This window comes from Hibiscus syriacus, unplaced genomic scaffold (assembly GCF_006381635.1).
Source record: "Hibiscus syriacus cultivar Baekdansim isolate YM2019G1 unplaced genomic scaffold, ASM638163v2 tig00117016_pilon, whole genome shotgun sequence".
Classification (NCBI taxonomy): domain Eukaryota; kingdom Viridiplantae; phylum Streptophyta; class Magnoliopsida; order Malvales; family Malvaceae; genus Hibiscus; species Hibiscus syriacus.
The window spans coordinates 27,003-44,136 of NW_024063525.1; the positions used below are offsets into that span (position 1 = coordinate 27,003).

The 17,134-nt window shown below is 38.1% G+C and overlaps 1 protein-coding gene across 1 annotated transcript; it reads right to left on the bottom strand.

Annotated features, from left to right (window-relative positions):
• Window positions 1-6,920: 6,920 nt before the first annotated feature.
• LOC120195486 (60S ribosomal protein L26-1-like) lies at window positions 6,921-7,445 on the bottom strand. Its single transcript, XM_039197495.1, has one exon. The coding sequence runs from the start codon at window positions 7,360-7,362 to the stop codon at window positions 6,922-6,924; it is 441 nt and encodes a 146-aa protein (XP_039053426.1). The 5' UTR covers window positions 7,363-7,445; the 3' UTR covers window position 6,921.
• Between the last annotated feature and the right edge of the window lie 9,689 nt (window positions 7,446-17,134).

Genomic DNA, 17,134 nt, shown 5'->3' on the forward strand with positions numbered 1-17,134 from the left:
TAAAATTAAGTATAGACACAATGCCAAACTCCAAATCACCTTTTGAGGTTATGGTGTAACACATGCTCAAATTTGATCAGTCAATTTTAATGAAATTGGATTTTCAAATATGAAATCAAATGCTCTATGAATTTAATCTTCTTTCAAAATCAATGACCAAAATAAATTACATAAAAACAATAATCTTTTCAAAATTGATGACTGAAATAAGAAAGACCAAAAACTAAAAGAACTTGAATTAAAGTTTACCCCTCAAATATTTATCATGGTGATGATTCTTGATGTTTAAGAGTTCATTCTGATATTTGTTTTACACTTGGAGATTCAGCATTTCCTCGACCAAGGAACATTTTGATGCAGGGGATCCGAGACAGATGATGCTGAGCTGTCAGATTGCACCTTGATGGCGCTGAGATACCATGAATTGGCAGATCGGCGCAAAGGCGGGAATTGATTGTGACATGTTCCTCATTGGGGTCGTTTTGAGTATGTTTCAATCTTTTGGCCATAACTTTGGCTACAGGTGTCAGAATCGCGCATAAGACCCCAATCCGGAAAGCTCTTTTCGACGCGCACGCTCTCCACATTGAGCTATGCTCCATGTGGCCTTTTTTTCAACCTCAAATTCTGCCGTTTTCCCCTCTGAATCACTAGATTTAGATACTTTTACTATTTATGGTAATATTTCGATTGTCAATTAGGAAGTCAATTTAAATCCGATTTAGGCCGGATTTTTTGGAGATTGCTTATTTTATTTCGAATTTCAATTTAGAGTGATTTTCGTGATTTTGTTATTTTTGGCAAAATTCGAATAAAGACGATTTTTGGCTATAACAGTCCGGCTTGTGAACTGATTTTTGGGATAGTTTGATTTGATAATATTTTATTAAACCCTAGAGACTTTTTTTCTCTGAATTTTTTTGGGCGAATTTTCTCTTGTGAATCATCTGTTGGAGCGCTTGCAGGATAATCACTATTCTGTCTGGCGTCAGTTGGTGTCAGAGCTTCAACATCTTCCTGGGAAATTTCACCAGTTTCAATGGCTGGAGGTCGTGGTCATGGTCGTCGTGAGCAGGTTCCGAATGAGGAAACCCAACGTCGTGATCGCAACGTTCAGGATGTGATGATTGTGGATTTACAGAGGCAAGTTGTAGAATTAACCCAGCGCCTGGCGGCATAGGATTTCGAGGATCGTGAGGCCTCTGATCACGATACCAATTCCGCTTTCGAAAATCCATATCACAATCGTGCTCTATTCCGGGAACACCGTGGTCGGGAAGAGCGTCATGGAGACCTCGGTTTTCGAGTCGATCTCCCAGAGTTTTCTGGTATGTTACAGGCCGAGGGATTCGTGGATTGGATTAATGAAGTAGAGCGTATTTTTGAATATAATGAAGTCCCCGATCGTGTGAAAGTAAAACTGATCGCCATCAAACTCAAGGGCAGAGCATCTGCGTGGTGGGAACAGTTGCGACGTTCACGAGAAAGATAGGACAAGGCCAAGATCATTGATTGGGAGAAGATGAAGAAGAAGATGAAGGGTCACTTCCTTCCCTTCGGCTACACGCAAACCTTGTTTCAGCGACTTCATGCGTTGAGGCAGGGCACACGATCAGTCGATGATTACACGGAGGAGTTTTACCAATTGGTCGCCCGTAACGATTTATCTGAGACGGAGGAGCAAATGGTGGAGCGGTATTTGGGGGGTTTACGCCAGCCCTTACAAGATGTCCTCAGTCTTCATTCACTGTGGAGTGTTTCGGAAGCTTACCAGCGTGCACTTGCTGTTGAAAAACAGCAAAACAGGAGACAAGTGATCAGGAACGATCACAACAGTCGACCAGTTCGTCATCAGGATTCCCGTCCTGCTCAACAGCCACCGCAGGGTAATTCTAACCCTACTATTAGATGTTTTCGTTGTGGTGAACAAGGGCATAGGGCGACTGATTGTAGGAAGCCTGCTAGTCAAAAGGGCAAAAATTTGTTGATTGAGGAAAACGCGAAAGACGAGACTGAGGAGATTGGCGAACCCGTGTATGACGATGATGAGACTGATGATGTGCTGTATGGAGATGGTCATGAGACTCTGGTCGTTTTCAAGAGTCTATTTACTCCCAAGGGCGATTCAGGGGACGATTGGTTGAGAACCAATATTTTCTACACAACCTGCACAGTTGCAAATAAAGTCTGTAAAATGATCATTGACAGCGGTAGTTGTGAGAATGTAGTGTCTGAGGAGGTTGTCCAGAAATTGTAGTTGAAGACGGACCGTCATCCTAAGCCATACAAGCTGTCATGGCTAAATAAAGGCAGTGAGGTAACAGTTGATAGGCAATGCCTCGTGTCTTTTTCAATTGGTAGAAAATATTTTGATAATGCCTGGTGTGATGTTGTGTCTATGGATGCGTGTCATATATTGTTGGGTCGACCTTGGCAGTATGATCGCAGTGTCATTCATGATGGACGGAAGAATACATATTCCCTTAGCATCAAGGGAAAAAAGATTGTGTTGGCACCCCGGCGGGAAGGACTCACTCCTACCCCAGTAACCCATAATACTACTATGCTTTCTATGTCCAGGTTTTTAGATGAGATTGAGCATGGCGGCGTGGTCTATGCCTTACTACCTTGCGAGAACAATGCAGTAGACGTGGATGTAGATTTACCAGTAGAAGTGCAGCGACTGCTAGCAGAATTCTCTAACTTGATGCCAGAGGATCTTCCTCCTGGGCTACCACCTATGAGGGATATTCAGCATCAAATTGACCTTGTTCTTGGGTCAAGTTTGCCAAATCGACCAACATATCGCCTCAGTCCCAAGGAGGCTGAAGAGTTGCAGCGACAGGTGGAAGAGTTGTTGGAGAGGGGCTATATTCGAGAGAGAATGAGCCCATGTGGAGTCCCTTCTCTGCTAGTGCCAAATAAAGATGGTTCTTGGCGTATGTGTGTTGACAGCCGAGCGATCAACAGAATTACAGTTAAGTACCGATTTTCAATTCCCTGTCTAGATGATATGTTGGATCAACTATATGGTTCTACGGTCTTCTCAAAAATTGACCTTAAGAGCGGTTACCACCAAATCAGAATAAGACTTGGAGATGAGTGGAAGACGGCGTTTAAAACGCCACAAGGGTTGTATGAGTGGATGGTCATGCCTTTCGGGCTATCCAATGCGCCCAGTACGTTCATGAGATTTATGCATCAGGTCTTGCGACCTTTTATGGGGAAATTTGTTGTAGTTTACTTCGATGATATCCTCGTTTATAGTCCGACATGGACTTCACACTTCGATCACCTCCGTGTTGTTTTTGAGATGCTGAAAACGGAGTGCTTGTTTGTCAATCAAAAGAAGTGTTCTTTCTTCACTACTTCTGTGACTTTTCTTGGTTTTGTTGTGTCTACTGATGGTGTTCATGCAGATCAGTCAAAGGTAGATGCAGTCTTGGAGTGGCCCAGACCAAAGACCTTACATGACATCCGAAGTTTCCATGGCTTGGCGTCTTTTTACCGCCGATTCATTAGAAATTTCAGTACTCTGATCGCCCCTATCACAGAGTGCCTCAAAGGGCGTGATTTCTAGTGGTCTGAGGATGCAGAGGCCAATTTTCAACTGGTCAAGCAAAATATGACCGAGGCTCTAGTTTTGGCACTTCCAGATTTTGACAAAGTGTTCGAGGTAAATTGTGATGCATCTGACGTTGGCATTGGTGGTGTTCTGAGTCAGGCAGGTCGTCCGGTTGCTTTTTTCAATGAAAAACTATCGGGATCAAAGAAAAATTATTCCACTTATGATCTGGAGTTCTATGCCATAGTTCAGTCCCTGAAGCATTGGCGTCACTACCTAGTACAGAAGGAGTTTATTCTGTTTACCGATCATGAGGCCTTGAAGTACATCAATGGACAACACAAGCTGAGTAGACGTCATGCCAAGTGGGGGCATACTTGCAAGAATTCATTTTTACGCTGAGGCACCAAGCAGGGAGTTTGAACCGCGTCGCAGATGCCCTGAGCCGACGTACCTTACTTCTCACCACCATGAGTACTAAAGTTGCAGGCTTTGAGACGTTCACAGAAATGTATGCAACTGATCCTTCCCTTGGAAGGATATTTCAGGAGGTAACTGGGGGTCACCGTCATGATTTTGTTTTGCATAATAGGTATCTGTTTCGTGGATTACAGTTGTGCATTCCAGATTGTTCATTGAGGCAGCAAATTATAAGTGAACTCCATAATGAGGGACACTTTGGCCGATATAAGACCTTGGCCCTTATCTCTTCTGACTTTTATTGGCCCAAGTTGACTAGTGATGTGGCCCATTATGTGGACCGTTGTTATGTGTGCCAGCGGTCTAAGGGAGTTCTCACCAATGCGGGCTTGTACACTCTATTACCTGTTCCTGAAGCTCCTTGGTTCGATGTCAGCATGGATTTTGTACTAGGCTTACCCCGCACCCAAAGGGCCTCGGATTTTATCTTTGTTGTGGTTGACAGGTTTTCCAAGATGGCTTATTTTGTAGCTTGCAGATAGACTATGGATGCTGACTGATTGCCCATCTCTATTTCAAGGAGATTGTGCGTTTACATGATGTTCCTCGATCCATCACTTCAGATCGTGATACTAAGTTCATCAGTCATTTCTGGAAGAGCCTGTGGGGGAAACTGGGAACGCAGTTGAATTTCAATAGCGCCTACCACCCCCAGACGGATGGTCAGACCGATGTGGTGAACCAAAGTTTGGGAAACCTATTGAGGTGTTTGGCAGGAATGAAGCCGAAGCAGTGGGATTTGGCATTGCCTCAGGCAGAATTTGCCTACAACAGATCAAAAAACAAAACCACATGTTTAAGCCCATTTGAGATTGTATATGGTCAGAACCCATCCGGGGTGCTAGACTTAGCCCCTATTCCACGTATAGGTCATTTCAATCCTAAAGCAGATGAGATGGCAAAGTATCTTCGGGGTATCCATGAGCAGGTGAAACAAACCATTCATGAGAGCAATACCAAGTATAAGACTCGGGTCGACAATCATCGTCGTCAGGTACTTTTTGATGTTGGTGATTTTGTTTGGGCTGTATTAACTCGTGATCGTTTTCTTGTTGGTGAGTATAATAAGCTTAAGGATCGGAAGATTGGACCTTGTGAGGTCGTGCAGAAGATCAATGATAATGCTTACAGGTTGCGCCTTCCCAGCCACTTGAAGACTTCTGATGTCTTTAATGTGAAGCACCTGAGTCATTGTTTTATGGATTCTGATGACACTACTCTGAACTCGAGGACGAGTTCTTTCCAACCCGGGATGACTGATGCAGGGGGATCCGAGACAGATGATGCTGAGCTGTCAAATTGCACATTGATGGCGTTGAGATACCATGAATTGGCAGATCGGCGCAAAGGCGGGAATTGATTGTGACATGTTCCTCATTGGGGTCGTTTTGAGTATGTTTCAGTCTTTTAGCCATAACTTTGGCTACAGGTGTCAGAATCGCGCATAAGACCCCAATCCAGAAAGCTATTTTCGACGCGCACGCTCTCCACATTGAGCTATGCTCCATGTGGCCTTTTTTTCAACCTCAAATTCTGCCGTTTTCCCCTTCGAATCACTAGATTTAGATACTTTTACTATTTATGGTAATATTTCGATTGTCAATTAGGAAGTCAATTTAAATCTGATTTAGGCCGGATTTTTTGGAGATTGCTTATTTTATTTCGAATTTCAATTTAGAGTGATTTTCGCGATTTTGTTATTTTTGGCAAAATTCGAATAAAGACGATTTTTGGCTATAACAGTCCGGCTCGTGAACTGATTTTTGGGATTATTTGATTTGATAATATTTTATTAAACCCTAAAGACTTTTTTTCTCTGAATTTTTTTGGGCGAATTTTCTCTTGTGAATCATCTGTTGGAGCACTTGTAGGATAATCACTATTCTGTCTGGCGTCACATTTACAACAACAATTGGTTTGAAACAGACACCAAGTAAGCATTGGTGCACATCCATTATTACTTTTGGGGGCACATGTTGCCAAATTTAGTACACACCACTGGTATTAGTGCCAAATTTATCATTTGTTTGTGCTAATTAGGGGTTTTTAATGAGTTGAGCAACTCGTGAACAGTTCAAATTCGACTTAGTTAAAACTCAATAAAAATTTCACTCAAACTCAAATTCAAGACCTTAACGAGCTAGGTCAAACAAAGTCCAACTGAACTAGATGAGTTGGCAAGAAGCTGTTTAATCTTTCTTATAACTTTTTAAAAATTATCTTAAAAATTATTTTATTAAAAACATTACTAATTGATGATAAATGACTAATCTATTAATTTTCTAATGAATATTATTTTACTACATCCAAAAATTAAATCTTAACTATTATTTTAATGTATTTGTGTATTATTATTTTGAAGTTTAGTTTTTCAATTTGTTTAATACACTTTTTGATAATTCTTTGGTTATTTATCAATTTATCATTTATGTTTATATTAAGGTAGATTTTTCCTATAATTAAAAAGTTAAGATAAAAATGTTGGCGTGCTTAACGAGCAACGAGATAAGTAACAACTCGCTCGACAATCATCCCTAATCCTAATCCTAACTACGTGTTTTCAATTGTAAATGACCAAATGATAATCTTAATTAGTCATAGTTTCTGAATAAGTGGTTAGTAAATAATGCATTGAAAAATCAAGCCTACAACAAAGGCAAAAATAAAATAAAAAATGCTGAAAATAACCCGCAAGAAAAAAGGCAACATAAGCAATAATTGTAATACATACCAATAAGTCTAAAAATTCCCAGATTCATCATCGCATTCCAGATTGATAATATGGCAAAACAGAGGCATAAAACTAAAGCTCGAAAGCTGCAAATTTCCTAAATGATAACATAACAAAACACGAAGAAGGAAAAAAAAGATGAACCTTAATCAACACTCTGCATGATATCCTCAGCGGAAAACTTTTCAGCCTTATCCTTATCAGTAGCGGCACGCCCTTTAGCCTTACGATCCAGCAACGACTTCCGATCCTTGTCCAGCCTCAGCTTGGTGATAACACACTTCGATGGGTTGATCCCGACATTGACGGTGGAACCGTTCACTTTCTCACGCGTGATGCGCTCGACGTGAATCACCCATTTGCGGCGGTACACTTGTACTACTTTCCCTTCGCGGCCTTTATAGGTACCGCGAACCACTTGGACCTCGTCGTCCTTGCGGACCGGCATGGACCTGATGTTGTACTTGGACCTCAGATCCGATGAGAGCGGCGCGCTCATCAAAACGCGGCGAACGGATGATGGCGCCGTGAAATGGGCCTTGCGGCTCTTACGGCGAGACGAGGAGACTCGTGGGTTGTACTTCATTTTCTTGGAGGTTCCTCTTCGACGGCCAATGGAGGAAGTGGAGAAATAGGGTTTGGGGAAAATATATGGTGTTAAGAGTGGCCTGGAGGATTAGGGTTAATTTGATATTGTTGTCAATTGAGCTTTTTATGGGTCTAAATAGTTTATTTTAGGTGCGCTTTAGCCTTTGTGACCCAGCGCTTTTTTGGCCCAATAGGGCTTTTGGATTAATAATTTAGAGTTTTTATCATCCTCTAATTTTAATTAGGGATCTACGATATTTGTTACAGTATCAGGTGAACTCGTCACCTCGAGCTTGATGAGTGGATCTCATGTGAGCCATTAATTTATTATTTTTAAGTGGATTCATCAGGTCGAGCTGACGAGATCAATAAAAAATTATTTTTTATTATTGAAAAAAACAAGACGGCAGGTGACGAGTTCCCTCGAATTCAAAAAAACTAATCGTTGTGCAACGATCACTTGGAACTCGTCACCTCGAGGTGATGAGTTCCTCCAGATTATTTTATTATAATCGTTCAAATTGAGATTATAAATAAGGGTTTGGGGTTTTGATTTTTCATTAAACCTTAAATCCAAAAAATTATGAAAATTCAACTTTCTATGAAAATCCTGAAAAATAGCTTCCCAAGAAGAAATGTTACGCCTCGACAACGTCCATATTTCATCGTTCAAACTCCTGTCGGAAGAAGAACGAAGTGTTCGTCAGTGCGGCATAACTGCGAGAGATTCGTATCCTCAGATGTTGCTACATCTTCAGCAATCTGATCTTTTTCCAGTCATATTTGTACGTGCTTCAAAGTGTACCCGACATTGATTCAAGCTCTGATAAAACATTGGTGACCCGAGACGCATACTTTTCATTTCCCAAATAGTGAAGCGACAATTACTTTGGAAGAAGTCGCTTACCAACTCGATGTTCCCGTGAATGGAGACCCCGTGATGAGGCAGAACAATTACGACCCCAAGACGTTGGTCTAGGAAGTTTTAGGAAAGGTGTCACCATCCGAGTGCATCGATGGTTATCGGGTACAGATGATGTGGCTGGAGTTCGAATTCCAAGTGACCAACAACTCTACCGAGGACAAGGTTATTTTTGCATCCCGAACATATGTTCTTCAACTAATCGAAGAGATATTATTACCGGATAAATCTGAGATATCTACTTCATTGAGTGTTGCAATACCAGTAAGGGTTCAACGATTTTAACCTTTCTGTACCGGGAGTTTTGTAAGGCTGAAATTGTTGAGTGGGGTCGAAAAGTCGATGTACCAGGCTGTCTAATATTGCTACAATCGTGGGCTTTGAATCGATTCATATTTTTGACGTCGATTACAACAGCTCCGGTCGAATTTCCTTTTGCTAGAAGGTAATTTTTTAAACTTTGTTTTTAAATTTGAATTAATTTTTTTTATCCATTTTTAATTTTTTTCTATTTTTAAATATTTTAGATAGCACCATAAAATAATCGAGACGAAGTTGTCAGATGCCACTGCAAAAGATATACAGATGAGGATCGACATCGCAGTTCGATATGCAATATACATTTGTTCTTTTATTATTTTTTTTAAAAAATTATATATATTAACTTTGATATTTAATATTTACAGTTTTCTTGGCTTCCATATGCTGACGACGAGATCTACCAGTTATTGCCATATTAAATTTTTAAGGGTTCAATTTATGGTGTGACGTGACATCATTATTACATTTTGTGATTGTTGAGTGGCACACCAATGATAGAGTATTATGATAATATGCGTCACATCAGTCGATTCCTACGCAAATAGTTGAGATGGACGCACTCCATAGAATTGATACGCGTGGGAAACATACCAAAAATTGGTCGGTAAAGCACACTTACTACATCGAGCTATGGAATCAGCAACACCTATCGCACCCCCTGCGGTACGATGTTACACCGTTGGACCTAGATTTCAACCATTCTCCCTATCTCCGAAATTACGAAGAAATTGGGAAACCATATCTCACAGCACAACAAGAGAGGGGTGAATGGGAGCAGCATTAGACCGTTTTCCCCAAGTCCAAGAAGAAATCATCGGCGTCTTCTTCTTCTTCTTCAACATCTGCAGCTGAAGATTACTATAATCATCTCAGGCTAGTTTCAGTTTCTATGTTGCATATCATACTTCAACCAAGACTCAGTTGACTTGGGTTGGAGGTTTATGGGATGCAATGTAACACACTTAAACATCTTCGACAGAACATGCGATTGAGGGTGAATGGAATCATATTGTATATGATCAACAACATAGTCACCAAGTTGATTTAGTAACGACAAAGATGGCGGAAAATACCATAAGCCCATCACCGTATTTCGAAGGTGGATCTCAGAGTGTGTTAAGTACACCTCCTCGGTAAGATGAAGACGACGACAACCCCGACATACTCGACGATCCCCGCGCCATTATCATTCGAAAATATAAATAATTTTTTTAGTTTGTAAACAATGTTATTTTAATAAAAATATTTTTAATTACTTTACTTTTTTAATTTAATCCGAACAAACTTGTCACTTCGACATAATGAGTTCCATTGTGACTGTTATAGAACTGCCCGTTGACTGACAGCTACAAAATGACTAGTTTTTTGAATTCGAAGGAACTCTCACCTCGAGGTGACGAGTTCCCCCTTTTTTAAATTTCTAATTTAATTTTTTTCAATAATAAAAAATAATTTTTTATTGGACTCATCAGCTCAGCGTGACAAATTCGCTTAAAAATAATAAATTAATGGCCCACATGGGACCTATTTATCTGAGTCCATTAAAAAATAATATTTCATAGAACTCGTTGCTACGAGATGACAAGTTCTCTCAATATTGTAACAAATGTCGTAGATCCCTAATTAAAATTGGAGGATGAGTAAAACCCTAAATTATTAATCCAAACTTCCTATTGGGCCAAAAAAAGTCGTGACCCAGCTTTATTGTTAGCGTTTAAATAAGATAAAAGTTACATATTATACTTTTTCTCATATTTATATCTTTTTTAATAAATATATATATATATATATTTATTTGAATAAGTTGTCAATTTTTTATCCATTATTTTCTACAAGCAATACAAGTTCTTTCCATCTTATAGCAATTATTTGGATTGATAAGTAAGAGGCTAAGAGCTTACAAGCAGTAACTTACCCTATATCTTTACTCACACTTGATATGTAGATTACATGCAATATGCTAATCTTTTTTTATATAAAAAATCATATACTTAATAAAAATACATAAAATATTTTAAAATATATCAAAAATAAAAATACTATATTTGAGTTGATACAATTTTAAGGGTTTTATTTGAGTTGATATTTCAAACATAAGCTTATTTGATTTTTTTGATCATTTTATGTGGGTCTATTTGGTATATAAGAAGGAAAAAAAACATTGACAAAGAGGTAAAAGATCATGTTTCATTTGATTGTCCATTCTATAAATAATAAGGATGTGTTTTGATGCAAAATTTAAAATTTTGGAGACTTTTAAAATGCATCATTTTAAAATGTTTATATTTACCATTAAGAAGTTTGAATAAATAATTACTTTTAAAAATATATTTTTTTAAAGAAAATGTACCTCATTATAAACTTATTAGATGACCTATAAGGGGAAACGAGTGTCCTAGGACCTTATATTACAAAAAGATGAATCATTGGATACAATAGATGTAATAATCTCGGGACAAACTGAGTCAAAATACAAGGCATTTCCAAAACGGAGAGCCCACTTAGCCAAAGTATGTGCCACAATATTACAAACTCTAGGAAAAAAACACAATATGTAATTTAAATTAGCATCCAAAATTCTACGAGCTTTCCGAATATGATAACCCAACGTGGACAAATTCTCCTCCAGTCGAGAGATCTTGTTGGCTACAAGCGTTGAGTTCGATTCAAAGTTTACATGTGTCCGTCGATACTCAATTGCTAAATAATGTATTGCATTCAGAGCATAAATCTCCGAAAACTCAACTTCGACACAACCTGGTGATGATGCATCCATGTTGCCAAGAACCTAAATAACAGAACCTCAGGCAATAACCCTCATAGCCATTATACACCCAATACGCTTAAAAGCACCATCAAGATTGATCCTCACATAACCTGGAGTGGGAGGTTGCCACTTTGCATGATCAATACACGAAGTTTCTCCTGGAAAAGATCATAAAGTCCTCGCTCTTCCCGGTGCTGCTTCTTGGCCAATAGGTAGTCATATTGTAGGGAGGTAGCATTGGTGGCCAGTATCCTTGGGGACTAAATCTTGTTATCATGCACCTTGGAATTCCTCGTATTCCAAAGGTTCCAAAGCATGGCCAACTAGATCCAAATTAGTAATCACCAAGTCTAACCAATCCAATGGAGAAAAAAACTACTAGAAAAGAATGTACCATGCGTACCTGTGCAAATAAAATTTAGTTGGGCATAAGAGCAATCCTGTAAAATATGAACTATTGTATCTTCTTCAAAATCACATATTGAAAAAAGGTAATCATTTAAGCCAGCTTCACGTAACCACTTACCAACCGATAACCCATCATACGCCACTCTCCAAGAAAAGGTTTTAATCTTAGGCGGGATATGTAGTTTAGAAACTATTTTCCAAACTTTGGAAGTAGACGTCGGAGAATGATTAGGACATTAAAGCCACAAATAACCCGAACAAATAGAGTATATACCAGAATCATGATTACCCCATATGATCACAACCCTTTGGATTGGTATAATGGGGGTCAACAAAATCAAGTCAGAGTCAATGACGTCAAAATGTGGTGTACCTTTGAATCATTCTAGCTAGACATTCCACCATGCATGAAATGTCATGCATGTAACTGCTGCACAAGAATATATGAGTAATCTTTAGTAAGGGAAACTAACTTCGACCCACCCCATTTATCCTTGGTCATATTGACTTAGCTATCCCGTCCAAATCTCCAATATAGTGCACCTGAAAAAGCCTAAATGGTTTTGTGAAAACCTTTCCATGCATATGAGCTTTTATTACCAACATAAGCACTAAGTATATCACTATTTGGATAATACTTTGCTTTTTATATGCATTCCAACAAGCAATATGGGTGTTGAATTAATCATCATACTTGTTTACCAAACATTGCCAAGTTAAATGACTGTAGATCACGAAAACCAAGTCCCCTTTTACTTTTTGGTGTACAAATTGTAGACCATGCTACTAACAACCAACTGCTCTCGAAAATCTTTTTGGTCCACCAAAAACGTTACATGATGCTAAAAATCTCATTAAGAAAGTGTTTAGGGAGCATATAGCAAGACATCACATATTGTGGTAAAGCTTGAGCAACATATTTAAGGAATAATTCCCTACCTCATAAGATAACAATTGCTTTCTTCATCCAGAAACTCGTGCATGAACCTTATCCCTCATATATCTAAACGTATGAGTCTCATTTTTTCCTATGTAAAGTGGGATTCCCATATAATGACCCATGCAGTCCACTGCCTAAACAATAAAAGCTCGGATCAAAGCATTGTGGAAACATATTAAAGCATGGTTGAATACACCTTCAAGTGATCGTCAAATGGTTAAACTACATGCAGCTAAGACCAAACTTAATCATATATTAGACAAAGAGGAGAAATATTGGGCTCAACGTTAACGAATTCAATAGCTTGCACATGGTGATTGTAATACGAGTTTGTTCCATGCGCATTCTACCTAACGGTAGAAAAATAATCATATCATTGGCCTATTTAATGATGAATGTATATGGATTAATAGAATACACTATATGAAGATGACCGTTTGTAGAGTCAATTGAACCAATGAAATAGCCAAGATGGGTGAATTGGAAATTAAAAAATTGATGGAAGTTTTTTTCAATAGAATGAATTTTTTTCCACAAGCAATTTTAGAATGGTTCAACTTCTTCAGTGAAGTTTACATCCACTACATTCGCTTCTACACTAAGGATTTCAACAAATTCACTTATTTCTTCAAGCCTTTTAGGACAAAGTGTAACCTTACAACATACTTAGACTTATACCCCAAAATCTCAAGTATACAACCCTTCCTAAGAAGAAATTACAAATAACAAACTTAGAAAACCTCACTAGGAATGTGCTTGCACAGTTCAAGAACAAAGAACACTCAACAAATGAAACAAATGAGTAAAAATGTGTTCTTTGAAAGCAAAAATTGAAGAATGTTTAATTGATTTTGGCGCAAAATGGTTGTTTTGGCTCTCTATAATCTCTTGTCATCACATATGACTTGGAATCTTGTTTTTATACTCCTTAATTCTATTCTAGTTGTTTGGGTTGTTATGGGAGTTAACAGAATATTTTGGAAGAATTTTCCTGTAATAAATGTTGCCCAGACGCCTTGAGTACTAGTACTCGGGCTTGGAGTATCGGTATTGTATGTATTAAATAAAAAATCTAGTGATTGGTGGGAGAGGAGTATCACTACTCCACTTAAAGTATCGATACTTAGAGAGTATCGGTATGACTATAATCTATTGGAATTGTGTTTGTCAAAAACTTAAAGGGAGTATTGATACCAGTATTAGTACTAAAGGTTTAAAAATTGATTTTTGACTCGATTAAGATCCGAAACCCTTTGTAAAAGTGTTCGAAAATTATTTCCAGTATATGACTTGAGTTCTTCAAAAGATTAACGAGTAAAGATGGAATTTTTTACTATAAAAAGAATTTTTATATTTGAATGCTTGAATTGAATGTAAGCTTGAAAACTAAATTAAAATTAATATTAAAATTTCTTTAAATTTATTTACTTTTAGTATATCAAAAATCTTAAAACATGGTTCAACAATCTCATCTTTTTTATATAATAAAACCTTTGAAAAAAATTAAGATTTTTAAAATGTACCCCCCTTACTTTAACATTTCTCCCCCCTTTTTTGTTAAATAGAAAAGATTAAACAAAATATAAACACAAGTTGTTAAGATTAAATATGCTAAAAGAGGTTAGTCAACATAAATAATATTCTTAAATAGTAATCATGGTCATAAAGAAAATCATGTCTTATATATCAAAATTATAAAACATAACAAGCATTCAAAATGTCATAAATATCAAATAAAAGTGATGAGTATTCAGAAACGTTAATCTTTGCTCGTTATTTCTTCAGTTTTGGGGAATTATTACTGCTAAATTGGTCGTGTTATATTTGTTTTCGTATAGGTCCTTACTTTCCAGAATTAGTGACAAAACGGGCGCATTCTGCATTTTTTTATTATTTGGTCACGGCTGGAGACATGGGCACGACTCTGGGCACGACGCAGTCTGACGTGGCGGTTTCTAGAAGGTCCAATTAGCGACAGTTTCTAGAAGACTTCATCCGCACGTCTTCTGGAAGATTGACGAGCAGAGTTGTATTAGGAGACTAGTTTAAGTTTGAATTTAAATTAAAAACAATTATCTTTTAGGATTATTTTATTTATTTTCTTTGTTTATCCTTTAGGCTTTGAGAGGTTATAAATACCCACTTGGGGTAAGCCTAAACTCGTCATTCATATTACAATATTCTTTTCTCTCTAATTTTTATAAAAGTTTTCTCTTTTTACTTTTCTTTTCATTTTTCTTTTATTTTTCAAGCTTTGTTTTCAAAATGCTAAGTATGACTTTTGTCATGCTTAGCTAAAACTTTTCATAACCCGAGAGCTGTCACGATGACTCAATTCCATCAGGAGAATTGAAGCATACCCTTAATATCTTCGAAATATCTCTCTCAATTTTTGCGCTTATTTTTCAAAATCAAAACAGTTTTCAAAATCAAAGATTGACTTTGGTCAAGAGGTTGTTGCGATTAAATGTGTGGGAGGAAGATTTGGCTTATAGAAAGCAATTCGACTTCCTGGGAACACACTTGGCGAGATAGCTTCGCCAAGAGGGAATTGAGATCGGAATTGACGGTTATTGAAGCAACAATCCAAGTCGGACGCCATGAACTTAAACGTTAATTGATCTACGACAATTGATGTTGTTAGAATCAATTACCGAAGTCGGAATCAAAGATTGCCTTGGGTATTCAGTATACAAGATAGAGTCACGGGGATATCCCTTGTAGACAAAGTAACCGATGTGAATCCTGAAGAGAAAACCTTATTCGATGATCATAAGGAAATTGAGTCAAAGCGAAGCTTGAGGCTACTTTTACCGTATTTATTCACTAACTTTATTCTCTTATTTTTTTTTACTTAAATTACTTTTATTTATTTTTACCATTTTAATTTCATTTTACCAAACCCCCCATTTTACTATTTTCACCTGGTTAAAACCATTCAAACATTAATTTGTGATTTTCTAAGTCCCTGACAGTTGTCAAATTGGCGCCGTTGCCGGGGACTTCGCCAAAGTTACTAATTTTTGTTTGCTTTTGATTTATGACCAGGTCTAATCCGGGAGCATTAGTGGAGTACAACCCGGAGATTGAAGCCAAAGCTAGGAGACTCCACATACAGACACTTCGAGAAAGAAGAAGACAACAAACAAATCCAGAAGAAGAATTGAATTCAGGTAATATAAATCCGATGGCTGATCTTATCCGTGAGTTAGTCGCGGCACCTACTGAACAAGTACCTTCGAGCATTGATTTTCCCCAAGGCAAAACTCCGTACCAGTTGAAAACTGGCCTTATTCATCTCCTCCCTACATTCCGCGGATTGCCAAACGAGGATTCACACAAACATCTCAAGGAATTTCATATGGTCTGCTCCAGCATAAGACCATAGGGAGTAACCGATGACCAAATAAAACTTAGAGCTTTTCCTCTTTCCTTAGCCGATTCGGCTAAGGAGTGGTTATTTTATCTTCCTCATAATTCTATTACTACATGGGCTCAAATGACTAGTCTTTTTCTTGATAGGTTTTTCCCTGTGGAAAAAGTAAGTGAACTACGAAGGAGAATACTTAGAATCAAGCAGCTTGATGGAGAGTCACTTTACGACTACTGGGAGCGGTTGAAGAAGTTATGTTCTAGTTGCCCACAACATGGGTTAACCGAACAAACACTTCTTCAATACTTTTATGAAGGATTATCTCCCCTGGAAATGAAGATGATCGATGCTACCAGTGAAGGAGCCTTGGTGAATATGACTCCTACTGAGGCTAGAGACTTAATATCGACGATGGCTGCAAATTCCCAATAATTTCGCATAAATAATAAGCCTTCTCGAAGGGTTAATGAGATAAGTTCATCTTTCTTAGAAAATAAAATAGATAAGCTAATTGAAGTCGTAAACTCTCTTGTTACAGGAAAGAGAGGACCAAACCGATTATGTGGAATATGTGCATTACCTGATCATCCGACAGACGGTTGTCCACTGATTCAAGATGACGCAGCAACTCAAGTCAATGCAGTTGGAAATTTTCCTCCCCAAAGAGCTTATAATCCTTACGGTAATACATACAACCCAAGATAGAGGGATCATCCGAACTTCAGTTATGCTCAAAACCCGAGACTGAATCAAGGCTATCAAGCGAGACCTCCCCCACCTCAATAACCGCAGAAGTCATCATTAGAATCAATTATCGAGAGGTTAGCACTTTCCCAGGAAAAATTTCAGAATCATACTGAAGCCCGCTTACAAGAGATAGACAAGCAGATGAGCCAACTGGCTCAAACCATAGGTCGCTTGGAATCACAAGGTAAACTTCCATCTCAAATCGAAGTAAACCCAAGGGAGAACGTCAGTGCCATCACTCTTCAGAGTGGTACAGTAGTGGCAAATGAAGAAGTCCAAAAAGGGAAGAAGA

Excerpts from the sequence above, each read along its gene's own strand:
- LOC120195486 (XM_039197495.1), bottom strand. The coding sequence starts at position 7,362 with ATGAAGTACAACCCACGAGTCTCCTCGTCTCGCCGTAAGAGCCGCAAG.